The sequence below is a fragment of the Orcinus orca genome, chromosome 16 (genome assembly GCF_937001465.1).
Source record: "Orcinus orca chromosome 16, mOrcOrc1.1, whole genome shotgun sequence".
NCBI lineage: Eukaryota > Metazoa > Chordata > Mammalia > Artiodactyla > Delphinidae > Orcinus > Orcinus orca.
In genome coordinates this window covers 23,330,677-23,356,387 of record NC_064574.1, presented here as the reverse complement: position 1 = coordinate 23,356,387, position 25,711 = coordinate 23,330,677, and the positions used below count along the sequence as shown (strand labels likewise).

The window sequence follows — 25,711 nt, the reverse complement described above, 5'->3', positions numbered from 1 at the left end:
TTACCTCTTAGATCTTTCAGCCTGGTTAAATCAATATTCTTTGAGACGTCGACTTTTACTTTTCCACTACCCACACTCTCAGACTTCCTACAAATCATGCTCTTCATTTGAAAGCTTCTTTTGCAATATGTCAACATAAAATCTATCTTTTCCTATCTGTCTTTTCAAAGCCAACTCCAATACCTTCTTCACACAGCCTTAGCTAACAATGAGGAGAAAAAGAGTGAATGACTATTTAACCCACATGAAACAGCTCAGAACACCTTCAGAACATGGACTCTCTAGTCCAGGTAGGAAGGGGTCCAGGTTTGGCCAATTCAGACACCCCAATCTCTGGCCACAGTGAGCAGTCCAAGGATATGCATGTGACCCACACACACAGGTCCCATACTAAGCCAATAAGACTCCTCCCCTAGCCTTTTTTGGGTTTTTTTTTTTTTTTTGCAGTACGTGGGCCTCTCACTGTTGTGGCCTCTCCCGTCGTGGAGCACGGGCTCCAGACGCGCAGGCTCAGCGGCCACGGCTCACGGGCCCAGCCCCTCCGCGGCATGTGGGATCTTCCCGGACCGGGGCACGAACCCATGTCCCCTGCATCGGCAGGCGGACTCTCAACCACTGCGCCACCAGGGAAGCCCCTCCCCTAGCCTTTTCCCTCAAGTTACAGGTAAAGATCTCTTCTCTTAGCAGTGAGGCTGCTAAGCTGGAAGGATGTGAATTTTGGGCAGTTGGCAGCCGTCAAGCCCGTGCTATGACAGAGCTTGTCAGAGAAATAAACCCTCTAGTGACAGGGGAAAAGGGAACTGAGATTGGGGGTGGTGATAAAAGGCCTTAGCTTTTTCTATAAGATTCTTTTTTTTCTCCCCAAATGAGAATAAAGTCACCTCTACCTTTAGTACTTAATCTCACCCTTACCCCCCCCCAAAAACCCCACAAAATAAAACCAAAAGGGGAGACTGATTCAAGATGGCGGAGTAGAAGGACATGCTCTCACTCCCTCTCTCAAGAACACCAGCATCACAACTAACTGCTGAAAAATCACTGACAGGAAGACACTGGAACTCACCAAAAAAGATACCCCACATGCAAAGACAAAGAAGAAGCTGCAATGAGATGGTAAGAGGGGCTCTATCACAATAAAATCGAATCCCATAACTGCTGGGTGGGTGACTCACAAACTGGAGAACACTTATACCACAGAAGTCCACCCACTGGAGTGAAGGTCCTGAGCCACACATCAGGCTTCCCAACCTGGGGGTCTGGCAACAGGAGGAGGAATTCCTAGAGAATCAGACTTTGAAGGCTAGCGGGATTTGACTGCAGGACTTCAGCAGGACTGGGGGAAACAGAGACTCCACTCTTGGAGGGCACACACAAAGTAGTGTGTGCATCGGGACCCAGGGGAAGGAGCAGTGACCCCACAGGAGACTGAACCAGACCTACCTACTGGTGTTGGAGGGTCTCCTGCAGAGAAGGGAGGCAGCTGTGGCTCACCAAGGGACAGGGACACTGGCAGCAGAAGTTCTGGAAAGTACTCCTTGGCGTGAGCCCACCCAGAGTCCACCATTAGCCCCACCAAACAGCCCGGGTAGGCTCCAGTGTTGGGTCGCCTCGGCCAAACAACCAACAGGGAGGGAACCCAGCCCCACCCATCAGCAGGCAAGTGGATTAAAGTTTTACTGAGCTCTGCCCACCAGAGCAACAGCCGGCTCTACCCACCACCAGTCCCTCCTATCAGGAAACTTCCACAAGCCTCTTAGATAGTCTCATCCACCAGAGGGCAGACAGCAGAAGCACGAAGTACAATCCTGCAGCCTGTGGAATGAAAACCACATTCCCAGAAAGATAGACAAGATGAAAAGGCAGAGGGCTATGTACCAGATGAAGGAATAAGATAAAACCCCAGAAAAACAACTAAATGAAGTGGAGATAGGCAACCTTCCAGAAAAAGAATTCAGAATAATGATAGTGAAGATGATCCAGGACCTCGGAAAAAGAATGGAGGCAAAGATCGAGAAGATGCAAGAAATGTTTAACAAAGACCTAGAAGAATTAAAGAACAAAGACCTAGAAGAGTTAAAGAACAAACAAACAGAGATGAACAATACAATAACTGAAATGAAAAATACACTAGAAGGAATCAATAGCAGCATAACTGAGGCAGAACAGATAAGTGACCTGGAAGACAGAATGGTGGAATTCACTGCAGTGGAACAGAATAAAGAAAAAAGAATGAAAAGAAATGAAGACAGCCTAAGAGACCTCTGGGACAACATTAAACTCAACAACATTCGCATTATAGGGGCCCCAGAAGGAGAAGAGAGAGAGAGAAAGGACCCGAGAAAATATCTGAAGAGATTATAGTCAAAAACTTCCCTAACATGGGAAAGGAAACAGCCACCCAAGTCCAGGAAGCACAGAGAGTCCCATACAGGATAAACCCAAGGAGAAACATGCCAAGACACATAGTAATCAAACTGGCAAAAATTAAAGACAAAGAAAAATTATTGAAAGCAGCAAGGGAAAAACGACAAATAACATTACAAGGGAACTCCCATAAGGTTAACAGCTGGTTTCTCAGCAGAAACTCTGCAAGCCAGAAGGGAGTGGCATGATATACTTCAAGTGATGAAAGGGAAGAACCTACAACCAAGATTACTCTACCCAGCAAGGATCTCATTCAGATTCGATGGAGAAATCCAAAGCTTTACAGACAAGCAAAAGCTAAGAGAATTCAGCACCACCAAACCAGCTCTACAACAAATGCTAAAGGAACTTCCCTAAGTGGGAAACACAAGAGAAGAAAAGGACCTACAAAAACAAACCCAAAACAATTAAGAAAATGGTCATAGGAATATACATATTGATAATTACCTTAAACGTGAATGGATTAAATGCTCCAACCAAAAGGCACAGGCTTGCTGAATGGATTCAAACACAAAACCCATATATATGCTGTCTACAAGAGACCCACTTCAGACCTAGGGACACATACAGACTGAAAGTGAGGGGATGGAAAAAGATATTCCACGCAAATGTAAATCAAAAGAAAGCTGGAGTAGCAATACTCATATGAGATAAAACAGACTTTAAAATAAAGAAGATATAACAATTATAAATATATATGCACCTAACACAGGAGCACCTCAATACATAAGGCAACTGCTAACAGGTATAAAAAGGAAATAGATAGAAACACAATAATAGTGGGGGACTTTAACACCTCACTTACACCAATGGACAGGTCATCCAAACAGAAAATTAATAAGGAAACACAAGCTATAAATGATACAATAGTCTAGATAGATTTAATTGATATTTATAGGACATTCCATCCAAAAACAGCAGATTACACTTTCTTCTCAAGTGCACAGGGAACATTCTCCAGGATAGATCACATCTTGGGTCACAAATCAAGCCTCAGTAAATTTAAGAAAATTGAAATCATATCAAGCATCTTTTCTGACCACAACGCTATGAGATTAGAAATCAATTACAGGGAAAACAACGTAAAAAACACAAACAGGGCTTCCCTGGTGGCGCAGTGGTTGAGAGTCTGCTGGCCGATGCAGAGGACACGGGTTCATGCCCCGGTCCAGGAAGATCCCACATGCCATGGAGCAGCTAGGCCCATGAACCATGGCCGTTGAGCCTGCGCGTCCGGAGCCTGTGCTCCGCAACGGGAGAGGCCACAACAGTGAGAGGCCCACATACAGCAAAAAAATCACAAACATATGGAGGCTAAACAATACGTTACTAAATAACCAAGAGATTACTGAAGAGATCAAAGAGGAAATAAAAAAATACCTAGAGACAAATAACAATGAAAACACGACCATCCAAAACCTATGGGATGCAGCAAAAGCAGTTCTAAGAGGGAAGTTTATAGCTATACAAACCTATCTCAAAAAACAAAAAAAATCTCAAATAAACAATCTAATGTTACACCTATAGGAACTAGAGAAAGAAGAACAAACAAAACCCAAAGTTCGCAGAAGAAAATAAATCATAAAGACCGGAGCAGAAATAAATGAAATAGAAACAAAGAAAACAGTAGCAAAGAACAATAAAATTAAAGGTGGTTCTTTGAGAAGATAAACAAAATTGATAAACCATTAGCCAGACTCATCAAGAAAAAGAGGGAGAGGACTCAAATCAATAAAATTAGAAATGAAAACGGAGAAGTTAGAACAGACACTGCAGAAATACAAAGCATCCTAAGAGACTACTACAAGCAACTCTATGCCAATAAAATGGACAACCTGGAAAAAATCGACAAGGATGTCCACTCTCACCACTAGTATTCAACATAGCTTTGGAAGTCCTAGCCACGGCAATCAGAGAAGAAAAAGAAATAAAAGGAATACAAATTGGAAAAGAAGAAGTAAAACTGTCGCTGTTTGCAGATGACATGATACTATGCATAGAGAATCCTAAAGATGCCACCAGAAAACTACTAGAGCTTATCAATGAATATGGTAAAGTTCCAGGATACAAAATTAATGCACAGAAATCTCTTGCATTCCTTTACACTAATGATGAAAAATCTGAAAGAGAAATTAAGGAAACGCTCCCATTTACCACTGCAACAAAAAGAATAAAATACCTAGGAATAAACTTACCTAGGGAGACAAAAGACCTGTATGCAGAAAACTATAAGACACTGATGAAAGAAATTAAAGATGATACCAACAGATGGAGAGATATACCACGTTCTTGGATTGGAAGAATCAGTACTGTGAAAACGACTATACTACGCAAAGCAATCTACAGATTCAATGCAATCCCTACCAAATAACCAATGGCAATTTTTACAGAACTAGAACAAAAAATCTTAAAATTTGTATGGAGACACAAAAGACCCCGAATAGCCAAAGCAGTCTTGAGGGAAAAAAACGGAGCTGGAGGAATCAAACTCCCTGACTTCAGACTATACTACAAAGCTACAGTCATCAAGACAACATTAAACCCACACACCTGTGGTCAACTAATCTATGACAAAGGAGGCAAGGATATACAATGGAGAAAAGACAGTCTCTTCAACAAGTGGTGCTGGGAAAACTGGACAGCTACATGTAAAAGAATGAAATTAGAACACTCCCTAACACCATACACAAAAATAAACTCAAAATGCATTAGAGACCTAAATGTAAGACTGGGCACTATAGAACTCTTAGAGGAAAACACAGGAAGAACACTCTTTGACATAAATCACAGCAAGATCTTTTTTGATCCACCTCCTAGAGTAATGGAAATAAAAACAAAAATAAACAAATGGGACCTAATGAAACTTAAAAGCTTTTGCACAGCAAAGGAAACCATAAAGACGAAAAGACAACCCTCAGAATGGGAGAAAATATTTGCAAACGAATCAATGGACAAAGGATTAATCTCCAAAATATATCAACAGCCCATGCAGCTCAATAGTAAAAAAACAAACAACCCAATCCAAAAATGGGCAGAAGACCTAAACAGACACTTCTCCAAAGAAGACATACAGATGGCCAAGAACACATGAAAAGCTGCTCAACATCACTAATTATTAGAGAAATGCAAATCAAAACTACAATGAGGTATCACCCCACACCAGTCAGAATGGGCATCATCAGAAAATCTACAAACAAATGCTGGAGAGGGTGTGGAGAAAAGGGAACCCTCTTGTACTCTTGGTGGGAATGTAAATTGATACAGCCACTATGGAGAACAGTATGGAGGTTCCTTAAAGAACTAAAAATAGAATTACCATATGACCCAGCAATCCCACTCCTGGGCATATACCCAGAGAAAACCATAATTCAAAAAGACACATGTACCCCAGTGTTCATTGCAGCACTATTTACAATAGCCAGGTCATGGAAGCAACCTAAATACCCATCGACAGACGAATCGATAAAGAAGATGTGGTACATATGTACCACATCTGATTCATATACAATGGAATATTACTCAGCCATTAAAAGGAACGAAATTGGGTCATTTGTAGAGACGTGGATGCATCTAGAGACTGTCATACAGAGTGAAGTAAGTCAGAAAGGGAAAAACAAATATCGTATATTAATGCATATATGTGGAACCTAGAAAATGGTACAGATGAACCAGTTTGTAGAGCAGAAATTGAGACACAAAAGTAGAGAAAAAACCGTATGGACATCAAGAGGGGAAAGCGGCTGGGGGTGGTGGCGGTGGTGTGATGAACTGGGCGACTGGGAATGACATGTATACACTGATGTGTATAAAATGGATAACTAATAAGAAAATAAATAAATAAATAAAAAATAAATAACAGTCATAAAAAAAGAAAAAAAACCCAAAAGGGGACGGGTATGCATCTCAAGGGGAGGACCTGTGAACAAAGGCCATCAGAAAGGAAAAGCACAAAGCAGAAGGATGGGTAGGTCAGCAATAATTCTAGTTTTCCTGGGAGTGGGTGGAGTGTACAATGGGAAGCAGTGGGACAACAGGCTGAAAGGGGGACTGGGGCCACAATCACATCCTTCAAGGCAAGGGGAGGAGCGTGGAACTGGTCAAGCTCTCTAACAGACTGTAGCAGGTGGCTGAATCCCAGATGTCTCCAAACACCTCTCTTCTGTGGAAGGCACTTTCAGTTATTTACTTCACTGAATTCTTATTTTGTAATAGCGCCCATTCAGCAAGTGACCTGCAAGAGTTTAAAGCTGCTTATACCCCTTTAGAAGAGGCAGTCACATACATACATTTGAACTGTGGCACAAAAAACCAGTCCTCACAGTAGAGTTCTATAAATCAGTCCTCTTAAGAGCTACTGCAATTAAACAGCCAGCATGAAATTACTCAGCCCTTGGCCAGGCCTGGAGTTCTTCTCCTAGGAGCAAGAACTCCATTCTTGAGTTCACTCCATCATCAGCAAATTCTACAGGAATGATATATTGTGGCAGACAGCAGCTTTTCACTTTCCATTAATATTTCTTGAGTACCCCTCTGGTGGAAGTGGAAGGCAATTTGACAAGATATGCCAAGAGCCTTAAGTGTGTTCATTCCAAGAATCCATCTAAGGAAATAATCCAACGTGTACATATAATTTATGCACAGAAATGTTCAGTGAACTGAACATATTATAAGCAATCTAATTTCCAAAAATAATGGAATAGTTAAGTCATGGGATAGCCATATGGTGAAATAACAGGCAGCCATTAGAGATTTTTTTTTTTTTTTGGCTGTGCCACGTGGCTTGCAGGATCATAGTTCCCTGACCAGGGACTGAACCCGGGCCTTGGCAGTTAAAGCACCAAGTCCTAACCACTGGACTGCCACGGAATTCCCCATTAGAGATTATTTTTATGCAAGTTTTAAAATGACACGTAAATGAGATTGTGTTCTAATATTAAGTCAGAAAAGGAGATACATAATTGTACATCCAGGGTGACCAATTATATAAACTTTAAAAATTATATTTTAGAAAATAAAATACAGGGACTTCCGTGGTGGTCCAGTGGGTAAGACTCCACGCTTCCAGTGCAGGGGGCCTGGGTTCGATCCCTGGTCGGGGAACTAGATTCCGCCTGTGTGCCGCAACTAAGAATCTGCATGCCACAACCAAAAAGCCTGCCTGACGCAAAAAAAAAAAAAAAATCCCTCATGCGACAACTAAGTCCCAGCACAGCCAAAATAAAAATAAATAAATAATATAAATAATATAAATAAATAATACACACAGACATACATCTCAACACTGAACACATTAACATGGTTGCCCCTGGGTTGTAGGACTGTGAGCTTTTCTCTAGCTACTTTATAATTCTCTGTGCTCTCCAAATATTCAACTATGAGCACGTACTCTTTTGATAACCAGAATATAAAAGTAAAAACTGGAAAGAAATAAAATACGGTTATCCCTAGGGAACAGGATTATAGGAAACTTTTATTTTCATACTTTTCTGCATTTTCTAAATTTGATTATACACAAGTGTTATCTTTTTTTTTTTTTTTTTTTTTTTTTTTTTGCGGTACGTGGGCCTCTCACTGTGTGGCCTCTCCCGTTGCGGAGCACAGGCTCCGGACGCGCAGGCTCAGCGGCCATGGCTCACGGGCTCAGCCGCTCCACGGCACGTGGGATCTTCCCAGACCGGGGCACGAACCCATGTCCCTGCATCGGCAGGCAGACTCTCAACCACTGCGCCACCGGGGAAGCCCACAAGTGTTATCTTTTAACATATTTACTCATGTGATATACACACATTAAATACTACATGTGAAGTTTTAGAAACATGTGAGAAATAACAATGATGATATTTATACAAACATAGTGATCACAAGTTCATAAGTGTGTGTGCATGTGGAGAAGTACTGGAAATGTCCATGGAGAGAGCTGTGTGAAAATTAAAAGCAGTTTTGTGTACTTTTTAACAAAAGTAAACATTGGTCCCCCCCCCAGTATTTTATCATGAAAACGTTCAACCATATGCCTAAGTTGAAATACCTTACAGTGAACATCTGTATACCCACCACCTGAACTCTACCATTAACATTTTACTATACTTAATTATCATGCATCTATCCGTCTATCCATCCCTCTAACCGCCTTATTAATCCATCTTTTTTTTTAAAGTTGAGGTACCGTTGATTTACAGTATTATATTAGTTTCAGGTGTACAACACAGTGATCCAAAAGTTTTATGGATTATACTTCATTTAAAGTTTGTATAGGGCTTCCCTGGTGGCACAGTGGTTGAGAGTCCGCCTGCCGATGCAGGGGACACGGGTTTGTGCCCCGGTCCAGGAAGATCCCACGTGCCGCGGAGCGGCTGGGCCCGTGAGCCGTGGCCGCTGAGCCTGCGCGTCCGGAGCCTGTGCTCCGCAACGGGAGAGGCCACAACAGTGAGAGGCCCGCGTACCACAAAAAATAAATAAATAACGTTTTTATAAAATATTGGCTATATTTCCTATGCTGTACAATATATCCTTGTAACATTTATCTATATATAGTAGTTTGTACCTCTTAATCCCCAGGTATAATTATTTTTTAAAGCAATATATCACAAACACAAAGAAGCTATATAGCATTTGTCTCAGCTCTAATTCCAAATTTTTAAACAATCTCATAAGTAGAAGAAAATTAAGCAGCACTGAAGTAGATAAACGGACAATAAGCCTGCTGATTCACTGTTTCAACTGGCAACAGGTTTTCTCCTTTTACAGCAATTCTAAGCATGTCACCTCTAAGCACCCCCCCCTCATTACTCTTATATCCCAATATAACTGCTTTTGGCCTCAGGGGAGCTATATAGCAATGAAGTCACTACGACAATCAAAGAACCAAGAGAAATGGTACAATTTTAAGTATATTTTCAATTATTGGGGGGAAAAAAAAAGCATGTAGGTGATTAGTAAAGGAAACAGAGGGGGAAAAGGCAGTTCAGACTGAAGTTACGATCTCTCATGGTTGTGGTGTTAGGATAACTTCCTGGAATATCATCAAAGATTCCTTAAAGATTTCTCTGAGGCAAGACAGAGACCAGAAGGAAGCCCAGATTAACTGGCCTCAGCCCCGTGCCACATTTATGCTAATGAACACCACCAATGTCAAGGCTGAATGCCTTTCCATTAAGTGACAATGCCAGTGGGCGGCTTTAATTTGTTCTGCTTTGTCTCCTAAGAATGTCCAGTGGTCTCCGGGAAGCCTTCAGGCCAACTGGGCCACTCTAGATGTCTCACGGCACAGTTCCTACTTCCTAGGCCTTCTATCACCTGTCACTAGACTCCTGACCCAGATGCCCCCAGTCTCCAGAACACCATATAAACCTTTAACAAAGAGACAGATGAGAATGAAGAGCATTCCTGAGTGTTGAGAGAAAAAAGAAGGGCCTATGATATTTTCTTCTTTAGAACACAGAGAACCTACACATTCATAACCAGTAACAGACATGTGACAAACAGTGACAAACATTTGCCATCATTCTATTTGTATCAGAACTGAACTAGAAGTTATATTTGATGAGGCCAGAACATGTTAATATATTAGAGCTTCACTCAAAACATCAAGAATTTTTGCCAGACTATTTTCAAGCCTTTATATTAAAAAGTGATTGATAATTATATCTCTAAAACTCAATTTCATTTATATCTAAGTATGTTTATGTGTGAAAAAAAATCCTGAAGTATATATACCAAAATATTAACACTGGTGAAATAACAGGTGATTTATTTTTTTTTGCTTTTTGGTATTTTCTTATCTATTTTGCAATAAGCACATAATTTTTTAATATTCCATTTTTTTGAAGGGGGGGTGCTCAATTTGATGAAAATAAATGCTTCCACACTTTTAGGTAGGAATATATATACTACTTCTGGAATTCCGCACCTTGAATTTTACTGTCATCCTCTCTCAAATGATCTCCTTCTAGGTAAATTATATCAAATATTAACAGCAATCAAGTTAAACTGGCGGGCCTCTCACTGTTGTGGCCTCTCCCGTTGCGGAGCACAGGCTCCGGACGCGCACGCTTAGCGGCCATGGCTCACGGGCCCAGCCGCTCCGCGGCATGTGGGATCTTCCCGGACCGGGGCACGAACCCGTGTCCCCTGCATCGGCAGGCGGACTCTCAACCACTGCGCCACCAGGGAAGCCCGACTTCTTGTTTTTGAGTAAGGGTCTATAGCAAATGATTCCCTAACAGCACGTGGCTGATTATGTTGTATATGTAAGTATACCAAATAGTCACACCAAGAGGTGTTTGGCACTGGGATTACAAAGTCTGTAACAAGGAGCCTGCCCCTTCTAAAGTGAGGCTCAGTCTCATTTGTCCTGCCAAGGAGCCTCAGCTTTACACACAACTCAACTCCTTGCCACATCTCAGCTCTGGACATTCCCAACTGAGGAAGAATGGACAATGGATTCAGGACAAAGGGGGTTTCTCAACTCCAATTCCACCCAACGGCAAGTTATGAAATGTGATTCTCAATTTCCTCATCTCTAATAAAAACCACCTAATGATATTGTTCCAAGCACTAGAGTTGATGTATGTTTAGTATCTACAGTAGGTACCCAATAAATTATTAGGATATAACTGGTTTGCCTATGAGACAGATATTAGTTCTTCCTTTTGATTCTAATGCTATACGGAGAGATTCCACTGTACTTAACATAACTTAATATATCTGAAAATAACTATCCGCCTGTGGGTATACAAGTTGGGTGAATCCTGGACACGAGGAAGTCAGCTTCCCTGCACCTTCCTTTCCTGCCTAGTACCCTCTGAGTCTACTTCATGTTGCCTCTGATAGCCACTCTTATGACATCTACCCCAAAAGTAGGAGAGTCAGGCTGCACGGGCTTATAAGGTTCCCATTTCCATACTCCTTCCTCCCATTTCTTTCAGGGCCAGGCAACAGATAAAGTAGGAAGATGGAGGGAGGGTTGCTGGTTCACTTTTATTGATTTTCAAATTGGCAATAGAGATATAGGCAAAAGCAGACTAAGACGAACAATATCATTTAGGAAAATACTAATGAGCCAGGTTGAATTTTGCGTTTCCAAAGATAAAGCCAAGAGATATCTGCATTTTATATTAATAACACTTAATGTGTCTTTTTCTTTTAGGAAAAGATTTTGTTGTTGGTTAAGTCTCCCCTCAAAATACCCCTCCCCTGCCTTCTCTGCAGTGAGGTGACAACCATTTGATACCTGTAACTAGGGTTTCCAATAACATTTGAGGAAAGGAGATCTTAATTACAAAGAGAAAGCCCCACCCAATAACCTACAACCACAGAACAGGTACCTGGCAGGCAACTGTTGAACACAATAGCAAATCACTTTAAATAAACTTGATCCAATGACCAAAAGAACATGAAGGCATCATGATTAGCTACGAAGAGAGATCCACCTCTACATAACACCACCAGCACAGGGAGGGAAGCACTGTAGAGATCCTGTACACAGCCCTCCTTGGTGTTTGTACAGTCCTTACCTGACAGTCAAAGTCCTGGAAGTTTCGTGTACCATTCTGTCAACAGAAGGCAGAAAACACAGTCAGTTTCCCCACGTGGCTTCCCCAAATGTGCAGCAAATTCAGTTCACAGTGAAAGCAGTGCATGTGCAGCCTCTTGGTTGCCATAAAACTAAAATGGTTCTCATCAATGGGCTTCAGAGGAGGCCGGGTGGGTTCCTAACGTGTGTTAGTAAAAGGTGAGGAGCCTTTAGAGGTGGGGCTACACTTTGGCAGGCTTCCTGTGAAGATGAAGGAAAGGAGCCTGGTTTCCCAGTAAAGCCTGTAACTTCTTGTCTCCCTACCTAAGGAGAGCAGTGAGAGAGAGTAAAACATGGATCAGAGTCTGAGAGCACATTCACAACCCACACGGGAGGTACCTGGGAGGAAAGGAGCTAGAGGCCAACCCTGAGACATGCAAAGGAAGGCAGGAGCCAGAGTGCCCGGGACAAGGAAGCAAAGAAAGGATTAAGAAGAGAACAGGGACTTCCCTGGTGGCGCAGCAGTTGAGAATCTGCCTGCCAATGCAGGGGACACGGGTTCGAGCGTTGGTCCAGGAAGATCCCACATGCCGTGGAGCAACTAAGCCTGTGCGCCACAACTACTGAGCGTGCGCTCTAGAGCCTGCGAGCCACAACTACTGAAGCCCGCGTGCCTAGAGCCCGTGTTCCACAACAAGAGAAGCCACCGCAATTAGAAGCCTGCGCACCGCAACGAAGAGTAGCCCCGGCTCTCCTCAACTAGAGAAAGCCCGCGCCCAGCAATGAAAACCCAACACAGCCAAAATAAATTGAAAAAGTGTCTTTAATAAAAAAAAAAGAAGAAGAGAACAAAGATATAGGTGGATCAGAAATGGAAGATCTGAAATTTAACAAGGAAGAAAGGCGGTGTCATTGAAGGAGGGAAAGAATGATAAAACAGGGTTCCTAATACACTGGTATATCCCAGGAAACTGCTAATAGGAAAAAGGACAAATCATTGAATCGTTTAAAAAGTAAAACACAGTCAAAAGATGCAAGGAGAATTCACGAAGCTTCTAAAAAGAGACTGTATGATAGTAATGTTTGATTGCCAAAAAAAAAAAAATCAATGGCAATGACTCAGAGGCATTTTTGTAGCATTTCAGATGCCAGAGTTGCAAGAGTATGACATAAGAGTATAAAAAGGGTAATGAGTGATGTGTTTGGGAGGAAAAGAAAACCTTCTGACTTGATTTTTCATAAAGTAAAAGCTCCTGCCCAGAAAAAACACCCCTCTCGTTAGTTAGAAACTGTGTTATATCTGTCTACAACGGCTTCCAGAAGGTGTGGAGCTATAATAATTATCAGCACCTTCCCCAAAGCTGCCCCTCTGGAGAAGATCAAGAAATCTGATGCCAAGGGAGTACTAAGCAATCCCATCCCCCTTCGAGAAGATCCTCTTAGAAACAGTTCTGTATCCTACCACCTTATTTCTGTAAAGGTGGCAGTAAAGTCACAATAGATTACCCATCACAGAGAGACTGCAGATGACACAGAGGACAGAGAGTGGTGGAGGCAGCCGGTCTGAGGTATTAGTCCCGGCATGAAGCCAAGTTCACAAAGTCAAGTCTGATGCAGTCACAGCGTGGAAAGACAACTAAGATGCCACGTAGATGGGACTGGGTAGCACATTTCCAAGGAATGCCGCCCTTGGTAAAAAGGATCACAGAGTTCCCTAGCTCCCCACTAGCCCCATACAATTCCTGAGAACTCCTTCAGAGAAGTCATTGTGTTTAAAATCTAGTTAGACGATGAGAAGCAGGAGGAAGGGCCCTCTCAGGGACTAGGGTAGATCGTTGTAGTAGGATATAAATGACCAGCCAGTGAGCCCCTGATCCCTGATTCAACTTACATCTTCCACCACATACAGCACAGGGCCGGGTATAAGTTAATATATATTTATAAAATGAATAAGCCAATATAACGAAATTAAATGCTGAAATATTTCTGTTAAGACTTTGGGTCGAAAACAACAAAAAATTCCACTGCATTCCAGTTTAAGACATGATACGGTTATTAAATGATAAGAAAGTAGGCTACAGAATGGTCTTCCAAGTTTGACCTCATCTACATTAAAATATGCACTAAAAAGGACTAGAAGAAAAATACCAAAACACTAACAATAGCAGCTGTTTCTAAATAGACAGATTATGGGTGATTACAATTTTTTTTATACTTTTCTACAATGAGCATATAACTTACCTTTTGTAATTAAAAACTTAGAAAAAAAGGATTTGGTATAGCACAAAAAATATGTTTGCCGGGACTTCCCTGACAGTCCAGTGGTTAAGACTCCACACTCCCAATGCAGAGGGCACAGGTTCAATCCCTGGTCAGGGAACTAAGATTCCGCATGCCGTATGGCGTGGCCAAAAAAAAAAAGTCTGTAACTTAGTATTTTGTAATATACAACTTAAAGATTCATTTAATCTTTTGAGGAATAATTTATAATGATGTCAAAACAGACCATATTAGAGCTTCAATCCTACTGGGCTCCCAGAGGTTCCTTTACAGATTATTTAGAAAGATGAGGGAAAATCGCTCTAGTCTGAACTAAAATTTTGGTCCTGGAACACAGAAACAAAAATTCTGATGAGCAATTTGAGAAGCAGCTGTCCCTGTATGCATGAATTCCCTAACTCACTATCATGTGATCACAGTCATGAAGCATTTTGTGAGGCCCTGAAGCCTGAGAAGAGCGCAAAGGGAAATGCCAAAAGCAGAAAGATGCAATTCTCTCCAAAAACCAAAGTGATATTTTCTTTGTTGAGAACCTAGCAAAAAAACAATTCCACGAGCTTCCCTGGTGGTGCAGTGGTTAAGAATCCGCCTGCCAACGCAGGGGACACGGGTTCGAGCCCTGGTCCAGGAAGATCCCACATGCCGTGGAGCAACTAAGCCCGTGTGCTACAACTACTGAGCCTGTGCTCTAGAACCTGCGAGCCACAAGTACTGAAGCCCGCGCCTAGGGCCCGTGCTCCGCAACAAGAGAAGCCACCGCAATGAAAAGCCCACTTGCCGCAACTAGAAAAAGCCCGCTCGCAGCAACGAAGACCCAACACAGCCAAAATAAATAAATAAAATAATAAATAAAAAAAAAATTCCACGTTCCTTATGCAATGTACAGAGCTGTACACGGCTTGACTCCCAAAGAAAAGGTACTAATAATCAGAGGAAGACTATATAACACTTGTTTTCTTGGCTTTTTTTTTTTTTCCTCAAAGGGATGCCAGATCCTCTTGGAGAATCGCTTCAGGCTTCATGAGTGATTGATCATCCTGGAGAAAAGATATGACTGGGTCAGTCTGACAGTGTTTGGCATCCAGAGTTTCTTTTTCTTCTATTTTTTAAAATTAATTTATTTTTTTATACAGCAGGTTCTTATTAGTTATCCATTTTATACCCATCAGTGTATACATGTCAATCCCAATCGCCCATTCATCACACCACCCCCCTACCCCCGCCGCTTTCCCCTCTTGGTGTCCATACGTTTTTTCTCTACTTCGGTGTCTCAATTTCTGCTCTGCAAACCGGTTCATCTGTACCATTTTCTAGGTTCCACATATATGTGTTAATATACGATATTTGTTTTTCTCTTTCTGACTTACTTCACTCTATATGACAGTCTCCAGATCCATCCACGTCTCTACAAATGACCCACTTTCGTTCCTTTTAATGGCTGAGTAATATTCCATTGTATACATGGACCACATCTTCTTTATCCATTCATCTGTCGATGGACACTTAGGTTGCTTCCATGATCTGGATATTGTAAATAGTGCTGCAATGAACATTGGGGTACATGCGTCTTTTTGAATTATGGTTTTCGCTGGATATATGCCCAGTAGTGGGATTGCTGGGTCATATGGTAATTCTATTTTTAGTTCTTTAAGGAACTTCCATACTGTTCTCCATAGTGGCTGTATCAATTTACATTCCCACCAAGAGTGCAAGAGGGTTCCCTCTTCCCCACACCCTCTCCAGCATTTGTTGTTTGTAGATTTTCTGATGATGCCCATTCTGACTGGTGTGGGGTGATACCTCACTGTAGTTTTGATTTGCATTTCTCTAATAATTAGTGATGTTGAGCAGCTTTTCATGTGCTTCTTGGCCATCTGTATGTCTTCTTTAGAGAAATGTCTATTTAGGTCTTCTGCCCATTTTTGGATTGGGTTGTTTGTTTTTTTACTATCGAGCTGCATGAGCTGTTTATATATTTTGGAGATTAACCCTTTGTCCGTTGATTTGTTTGCAAATATTTTCTCCCATTCTGAGGGTTGTCTTTACGTCTTGTTTATGGTTTCCTTTGCTGTGCAAAAGCTTTTAAGTTTCATTAGGTCCCATTTGTTTATTTTTGTTTTTATTTCCATTACTCTAGGAGGTGGATCAAAAAAGATCTTGCTGTGATTTATGTCAAAGAGTGTTCTTCCTGTGTTTTCCTCTAAGAGTTTTATAGTGCCCGGTCTTACATTTAGTTCTCTAATCCATTTTGAGTTTATTTTTGTGTATGGTGTTAGGGAGTGTTCTAATTTCATTCTTTTACATGTAGCTGTCCAGTTTTCCCAGCACCACTTGTTGAAGAGACTGTCTTTTCTCCATTGTATATCCTTGCCTCCTTTGTCATAGATTAGTTGACCATAGGTGCGTGGGTTTATCTCTGGGCTTTCTATCTTGTTACATTGATCTATGTTTCTGTTTTTGTGCCAGTAGCATATTGTCTTGATGACTGTAGCTTTGTAGTATAGTCTGAAGTCAGGGAGTCTGATTCCTCCAGCTCCGTTTTCTTCCCTCAAGACTGCTTTGGCTATTCAGGGTCTTTAGTGTCTCCATACGAATTTTAACATTTTTTGTTCTAGTTCCGTACAAAATGCCAGTGGTAATTAGATAGGGATTGCACTGAATCTGTAGATTGCTTTGGGTAGTATAGCCATTTTCACGATGTTAATTCTTCCAATCCAAGAACATGGTATATCTCTCCATCTGTTAATTTCTTTCATCAGTGTCTTATAGTTTTCTGCATACAAGTCTTTTGCATCCCTAGGTAGGTTTATTCCTAGGTATTTTATTCTTTTTATTGCAATGGTAAATGGGAGTGTTTCCTTAATTTCTCCTTCAGATTTTGCATCATTAGTGTAACGGAATGCAAGAGATTTCTGTGCATTAATTTTGTATCCTGCAACTTTACCAAATTCATTGATGAGCCCTAGTAGTTTTCTGGTGGCATCTTTAGGATTCTCTATGCATAGTATCATGTCATCTGCAAACAGTGACAGTTTTACTTCTTCTTTTCCAATTTGTATTTCTTTTATTTCTTTTTCTTCTCTTATTACCATGGCTAGGACTTCCAAAACTATGCTGAATACTAGTGGTGAGAGTGGACATCCTTGTCTCGTTCCTGATCTTAGAGGAAATGCTTTCAGTTTCCCACCATTGAGAATGACGTTTGCTGTGGGTTTGTCGTATATGGCCTTTATTATGTTGAGGTAGGTTCCCTCTATGTCCACTTTCTGGAGAGTTCTTATCATAAGTGGGTGTTGAATTTTGTCAAAAGCTTTTTCTGCATCTATTGAGATGATCATATGGTTTTTATTCTTCAGTTTGTTAATATGGTTGATCACATTGATTTACATATATTGAAGAATCCTTGCATCTGGGGGATAAATCCCACTTGACCATGGTGTATGATCCTTTTAATGTGTTGTTGGATTTGTTTGCTACTATTTTGTTGAGGATTTTTGCATCTATATTCATCAGTGATATTGGTCTGTAATTTTCTTTTTTTGTAGTATCTTTGTCTGGTTTTGGTATCAGTGGGATGGTGGCCTCATAGAATGAGTCTGGGAATTTTCCTTCCTCTGCAGTTTTTTGGAAGAGTTTGAGAAGCATGGGTGTTAGCTCTTCTCTAAATGTTTGATAGAATTCACCTGTGAAGCCATCTGGTCCTGGACTTTTGTTTGTTGGAAGATTTTTCATCACAGTTTCAATTTTATTACTTGTGATTGGTCTGTTCACATTTTCTATTTCTTCCTGGTTCAGTCATGGAAGGTTATACCTTTCTAAGAATTTGTCCATTTCTTCCAGACTGTCCATTTTATTGGCATGGAGTTGCTTGTAGTAGTCTCTTAGGATGCTTTGTATTTCTGCAGTGTCTGTTCTAACTTCTCCGTTTTCATTTCTAATTTTATTGATTTGAGTCCTCTCCCTCTTCTTCTTGATGAGTCTGGCTAATGGTTTATCAATTTTGTTTACCTTCTCAAAGAACCAGCTTTTAGTTTTATTGTTCTTTGCTATTGTTTTCTTTGTTTCTATTTCATTTATTTCTGCTCTGATCTTTATGATTTCTTTCCTTCTGCTAACTTTGAGTTTTGTTTGTTCTTCGTTCTCTAGTTCCTTTAGGTGTAACGTTAGATTGTTTATTTGAGATTCTTCTTGTTTCTTGAGGTAGGCTTGTACAGCTATAAACTTCCCTCTTAGAACTGCTTTTGCTGCATCCCATAGGTTTTGGATCCTCGTGTTTTCATTGTCATTTGTCTCTAGGTATTTTTTGATTTCCTCTTTGATTTCTTCAGTGATCCCTTGGTTATTTGGTAATGTATTGTTTAGCCTCCATGTGTTTGTGTTTTTTACATTTTTTTCCCTGTAATTGATTTCTAATCTCATAGCGTTGTGGTCAGAAAAGATGCTTGATATGATTTCAATTTTCTTAAGTTTACTGAGGCTTGATTTGTGATCCAAGATGTGATCTATCCTGGAGAATGTTCCCTGTGCACTTGAGAAGAAAGTGTAATCTGCTGTTTTTGGGTGGAATGTCCCAAAAATATCAATTAAATCTATTTGGTCTATTGTGTCATTTAAAGCTTGTGTTTCCTTATTAATTTTCTGTTTGGATGATCTGTCCATTGGTGTAAGTGAAGTGTTGAAGTCCCCCACTATTACTGTGTTTTTGTCTATTTCCTTTTTTATACCTGTTAGCAGTTGCCTTATGTATTGAGGTGCTCCTATGTTGAGTGCATATATATTTATAATTGTTATATCTTCTTCTTGGATTGATCCCTTGATCATTATGTAGTGTCCTTCCTTGTCTCTTATAACATTCTTTATTTTAAAGTCTATTTTATCTCATATGAGTATTGCTACTCCAGCTTTCTTTTGATTTCCATTTGCATGGAATATCTTTTTCCATCCCCTCACTTTCAGTCTGCATGTGTCCCTAGGTCTGAATTGGGTCTCTTGCAGACAGCATATATATGGGTCTTGTGTTTGTATCCATTCAGCAAGCCTGTGTCTTTCGGTTGGAGCATTTAATCCATGCACATTTAAGGTAATTATCAATATGTATGTTCCTATGACCATTTTCTTAATTGTTCTGGGTTTGTTTTTGTAGGTCCTTTTCTTCTCTTGTGTTTCCCACTTAGGGAAGTTCCTTTAGCATTTGTTGTAGAGCTGGTTTGGTGGTGCTGAATTCTCTTAGCTTTTGCTTGTCTGTAAAGCTTTGGATTTCTCCATTGAATCTGAATGAGATCCTTGCTGGGTAGAGTAATCTTGGTTGTAGGTTCTTCCCTTTCATCACTTGAAGTATAGCATGCCGCTCCCTTCTGGCTTGTAGAGTTTCTGCTGAGAATCAGCTGTTAACCTTATGGGAGTTCCCTTGTATGTTATTTGTCATTTTTCCCTTGCTGCTTTCAATAATTTTTCTTTGTCTTTAATTTTTGCCAGTTTGATTACTATGTGTCTTGGTGTGTTTCTCCTTGGGTTTATCCTGTATGGGACTCTCTGTGCTTCCTGGACTTGGGTGGCTGTTTCCTTTCCCATGTTAGGGAAGTTTTCGACTATAATCTCTTCAAATATTTTCTCGGGTCCTTTCTCTCGCTCTTCTCCTTCTGGGACCCCTATAATGCAAATGTTGTTGAGTTTAATGTTGTCCCAGAGGTCTCTTAGGCTGTCTTCATTTCTTTTCATTCTTTTTTCTTTATTCTGTTCCACAGCAGTGAATTCCACCATTCTGTCTTCCAGGTCACTTTTCCATTCTTTTGCCTCTGTTATGCTGCTATTGATTCCTTCTAGTGTATTTTTCATTTCAGTTATTGTATTGTTCATATCTGTTTGATCTTTAATTCTTCTAGGTCTTTATTCAGCATTTCTTGCATCTTCTCGATCTTTGCCTCCATTCTTTTTCCAAGGTCCTGGATCATCTTCACTATCATTATTCTGAATTCTTTTTCTGGAAGATTGCCTATCTTCATTCATTTAGTTGCTTTTCTGGGGTTTTATCTTGTTCCTTCATCTGGTACATAACCCTCTGCCTTTTCATCTTGTCTACCTTTCTGTGAATGTGGTTTTTGTTCCACAGGCTGCAGACTGTAGTTCCTCTTGCTTCTGCTGTCTGCCCTCTGGTGGATCCAGAGTTTCTGAATGATGTTTATTAGCTGGTCCTCAGTTGAGCATGGTCAACTGAAGCCAAATTCTCTGAATTCATTAAAAATTCAATACTACTGGGGACTTCCCTGGCAGTCCAGTGGTTAAGACTCTGCACTTACACTGCAGGGGGGCTCGGGGAACTAAGATGCTGCATGCAACGCAGCATGGCCAAAAAAAGAAAAAATTCAATACTACTCACTAGGTAGATTCTGGAAGAAGAAAGACCTCCCTGGGGACTTATTTGTCTCTTATATTTCTGGTACAAGGTTCCACTCCAACAAAACTTCCAAAAGTTTCAGGCTCTGTGTGCTTTCTTTTTATTTTCTGTCCATTTTGAATATACCATTAATTCCATGTTCAGAGAGATTCTTGCACTAAGCAGACTTAAGTAGCAGAAAGGGATTCAAGAAAAAAAAAATTTTAAATAGAATAATGTGGAGGAAGGGAAAAAAAAGAATAACTCAAGGAAAAAAGTCATTACTGCAAGTTGCAGTCAAGGTACAAGCCAACTAAGGGGAATGTTTCCTGGTGGAGGCTCAGTGCCAAATGCAGAAGGTAAATGAAGCAGCTCAAGAAAGTGAATTAAAAACAAGTAATTCTCTCAGTTCAAGGCTGGAGAATAAGCAAAAAGCAACTGAGAATACATCAGTGTATGAAGAGAAGTATGAAATAAGGCGGGGAAGGTAAGGAGGAAAGTTTGAAAAACAAGGAACTGCTAGAGAGAAGAGAAATGTAATTTCCCAACATGAGATCTAGTCAATGCACAGAGTTGTCAAAAGACAGAAAGCAACAATATAATGGAAAGACAAGATACATAAGACCTTAGAACCAACTACCAACAGGAAGAAATTTGGGGCAAATCTACCTGTTCTGTGAACTTGATGTGGCGGGCTGTGTCTGATTCACCACTCTATTCCCAGTTCTGGCACTTAGTAAACGCAATGAGTATCATTTTGAAAGAGATTATGAGCATCTCAAAATAGAGATACTCAATTTGAGTAAGAAATGAATACCAAAGAGGAAGCGTTACCTGCAATTGATGAGCTCGGAACTAAAGTGAGGAGGAGTTGTTACAACAGTAAAAGTTTTAGAAACAAGCTGATTAAAAACAGTCAAAGAGAATAAAATGTGGCATTTCTACTAAAAAAGGACAATAATCCTTTTTGGATTACTGTAGAAAGGAGAAAGATGGGGAATTGTGCAAGCAATGCTGCACTTCACAAATACTCTTTAATGAAAATGTCCGTAAATCTGTGGGGGGGGTTTGTTTTTAATTTATTTATTTAACTTATTTATTTTTGGCTGCCTTAGTTCTTCGTTGCTGTGCGCAGCTTTCTCTAGTTGCGGCGAGCTGGGGCTACTCTTCGTTGCAGTGCGCAGGCTTTTCATTGCACTGGCTTCTCTTTTTGTGGAGCACAGGCTTTAGGCGCACGGGCTTCAGTAGTTGCGGCATGTGGGCTCAGTAGTTGTGGCTCGCGGGCTCTAGAGCACAGGCTCAGCAGTTGTGGCACACAGGCTTAGCTGCTCCACGGCATGCGGGATCTTCCCGGACCAGGGCTCGAACCCGTGTCCCCTGCACTGGCAGGCGGATTCTTAATCACTGCGCTACCAGGGAGGCCCTGTGTTGTTTTTTTAAAAGAGACGTTGGCATAAATCCTTTGGCCTGTCTCTGTTGTCCTGCAGGTTACAAAAATGCTCATCCCTGGGTTCTCCCTGCTTCCTCTTATAATATCCTCCCTTAGGGTTTTCCTCACTTTCTACTGTAACAACCAAAGCAAATAACTTGTTGCTGTTCCCCCCACTAAGTATTTATTCCCCTTCTTGATAGGTCCTCAATTTTGCTGAAGCCAACTGTGTTCTACTATTTATTTTCTCAAGCCTGGTCTTCAGCTTTCACAGGCTCGGCAGTATCTGAACTAACATTAGGTAGAGGAGGGCAGGGAAAATGAAGCACAAACCAGCCAGTTCTCCTGCTTGTACAAGGTCTGTTAGGTGAAGAGGTTGGAACAACCAGCTACAAGAGGCAGCATATGGTGGGAAGAGCCCTAGACCCCCTGATCCAGGCTGAAGTCAACAGCTGTGGGGTCTAGTCCCAGTTTCAAGACACCAATGTTAGACAAGTCATATAACCTCTCTGAGCCTCATCTGTAAAATGCAGCTAAAAATACCTTTAACTACCTACTTCACAAGAGGTCAGGAGATTCAAATTAGATAGTATTTGTGAAGGTGCTCTGAAAATGGTTAAATGTTATTTTTTTTAAAATCATTTCACATTCCTGTGCGATATCTGCCTCCAAAATAACAAACAGAAGTGCTGGCAGGTGCTTCTTTTCATCACTGGAGCCAAAACAAGCATGGCAAGATTACCCACTTCTTCCCCATTCTGAGCCGTCGACAAAATCACAGGCATACTAAAAGTAAATGGGAAAAGTACCAACAAACAACAAGAGAAAAGTTAACAGAAGCCTCGCTTAAAGCTATTTTGAGAATGCTTCCTTATAGTCAGCTCAGGACAAATTTCTGCATTACAGGTTGGGTCTAGACTTCCTTTAGCTCCCTGAAGCCTGGAAGGGCACAGCGATGTCTCTGGCTAAGAGTGTCTATGAGGAGAACGGACAGAAAGATGAAGTGAAATAATAAATGCCTCTAGGCTTCTCCTTAAAGAGAGAGGGCAAGCCTCAGAGGTGATGCCAAAATATCTAGTGTGAACACAGTGGAAAGGCCTCAGGTTGTGGAGTAGGAAAGATTTGGGTTTCAGTCCTGGCTTGGCCACTTACTGACGGGGCAAGCCCATCTTTCAGTCAGATTTTCATCTGCTAAGTGAGGAATACTATCTACTTCAAAGGGATATTCTGATGATTAAAAGAGAGAAGGTATGTAAAGCACCTGGCACAGAAAAAGTGCTTAATACATAATAGCAAGATAGGCTATTAGGCAAAATAAAACTTCCCCGAAAACAAAAAATTTCAAGACATCTCCTATTCAAACCTGGAGGCTTATACCCTAATAGCAGTGGTTCTCAAATGGGGAGATTCTGCCCCCCTCGCCAGGAGACATCTGACAATATTTGGAGACATTTTTGGTTGTCATGACTCCAGAGTACTACTGGCATCTAGTGGGTAGAGGCCAAGGATGCTGTTAAACACCCTACAATGCACAGGACAGTCTCCCACAATAAATAATAATCTAGCCCAAAACACTCACAGTGCCAAGATTGAGAATCCTGCCATACAGCAGGCGTTCTTAGGTACACAATCTGAGTAAGCGACTTCAGCTTTCTTAGCCCTAGTTTCCTCATCAGCAATATGGGAATAAATTGACCTGTGTGCCCTACATCGCCGGGCCTTCGGAAGGATCAAATGAAATAACAGATGAGAAGCATTTCACCATTATACCTTTCAAAATAATGCAGAAGCACCCACTTATTGGGCAAAGGTAGAAGCACGGATATAGTGGGGGAGTGTGGGGTGTGACGGGGTAGAATTCTTTGGGAATGATACCATCTAAAGAGGGCCCTCTTGCCAATCTACTTCAGTAAAGCTTGGCTAGAACAGGGGAGTGCTCATGAATAGTGATTGGCTAGAAGCACTTCCCAGGAAGAGGAGGGAGGGAGATAGAGCGTGGGAAGTGGGCACAGGCTTATCAAAGAAGAGCTAACAGATTTGAGGAACTGAGACAACGCTTGGTATCTTAGACTGCTCAGGCTGCCTGAGTGGCTTAAACAACAGAAATTTATCTTCTCACAGTTCTGGAGGCTGGAAGTCCAAGATCAAGGTTCCAGCAGGGTTCAGTTTTTGGTGAGAGCTCCCTTCTTGGCTTGCAGATGTGTCCTCACCTGGCCAGGAGTGGGAGTGGAGGGTGGATCTCTCTCTTTTCCTCTCCCCCACTCTTCTTATAAGGCCACCAATTCTACTGGATTAGGGCTCTACCATATGACCTCATTTAACCTTAGTCACCTCCTTAAAGGCCTTATCTCCAATAAAGTCACACTGGGAGCTAGGGCTTCAACATATGAATTTTAGGGGAGGGGACACAATTCTGTTCAGAGAACTTGGGCACACATCAGACATAGCTGAGGAATCACCATGGCCTCAGAGATGAGGACCCAGATGTTAATTCAATGCTTTTCTGTGGTTATGGTCACCAAATCTTTTCTTTTCCAGCTGCCTTCTCTACGAGGTATCCAGTCAATTAACTCCTGCAACTCTTTTTTTTTTTTTGGCCACGCTGCACAGCATGCAGGATCTTAGTTCCCCGACCAGGGATCGAACCCACACCCCCTGCAGTGGAAGTGCAGAGTCTTAACCAGGGAAGTCCCTCCTGCAACTCTTCATGTAGGTGTCTCAGGCATCCTGTGGACTTCCGGGGTCAACGCAGAATCCTCCTCTTATCTGTGTCCTAGTCCTCAAATGTCTGAGATCCATCAGGTCATGGGTTTCCAACATTGTCTAATCACAATCACTTTAGGCGTGGTTCTCAATTTTGGAAGCTGTTAAAAAAGTTCACCCCAGACCAGTTCAATTAGAACCTCTGGAGGTAGGACTTGGGCATCGGTCATTTTTAAATCTCCCCAAGTAATTCCAATAAGCTGCCAGGGTTGAGGACCACTGATTATAGAGAAGTGTGTGTGTCCTGTCCCCCTCCCCTCAGATTCCAATTTAGTTGTTCTAGAGTGGGGCCCAGGAATCTGTATTTTTAAGCAATTCCCCAGCTGATTCTGACTATCAGCCAGGTTTAGGATAGGTTACTACCTTCCTGAAGCTAAACTGCCTACCCCCACTTGCCCTGTAACGATTCATTTCTGTGGCTATACATAAGCTTTACAGTTGCAGATTTTATTTCCTTCCTCCTCTGTAGCAAATCATTTTGGGGACAGCTCTTCACATGCACCAAAAGACACTGCTTAAAGGAGAGAGTTTTCTGAAAACATGAAAGGAAGCAGCAGAAGAAACCAAATGGGGGTTTTAAAAAAGTGTGCATCTTGCCAAGGGAGAGAGCAAGAAATCTGGTGAAAGATAAAGGAAGGAGTGGGAGTGGGGATGGAGATGAGGTCACAGGGACGAAAAACGGGGTTGACAGGTTTCAACAGCAAATTAACGAACACACAGTAAGTCAACGGCCCCAGAAGTTGTAGGTGAAGGGCCTTGCTTTGGGCAAAAGAGATAACAGGCAACAGCATCTTCTGGTATAGCCCCTGCCCCCATCCTGACCTCACCCATCTTCACCCTTACTCTCCAACAATACTTCTCTCAGGAAAGGATGCCATGGACTCAACCACACCAAGCTAGAACAGTATTTTAATAGGGGACCGTGACA

At 41.4% G+C, this 25,711-nt stretch overlaps 1 protein-coding gene across 4 annotated transcripts in view; it reads right to left on the bottom strand.

Moving 5' to 3' along the window:
- Nucleotides 1-25,711, bottom strand: part of NDRG3 (NDRG family member 3) — an 86,029-nt gene that overhangs the window by 38,004 nt on the left and 22,314 nt on the right. For 2 of the 4 annotated variants that reach the window (XM_033433670.2, XM_012534106.3), the window contains exon 3: nt 11,940-11,975. The exons of the other annotated variants lie outside the window; for them this stretch is intronic. In XM_033433670.2, the coding sequence (XP_033289561.1) occupies nt 11,940-11,975 (36 nt within the window). The remainder of the gene's footprint in view (nt 1-11,939; nt 11,976-25,711) is intronic. 4 annotated transcript variants of the gene reach the window in all.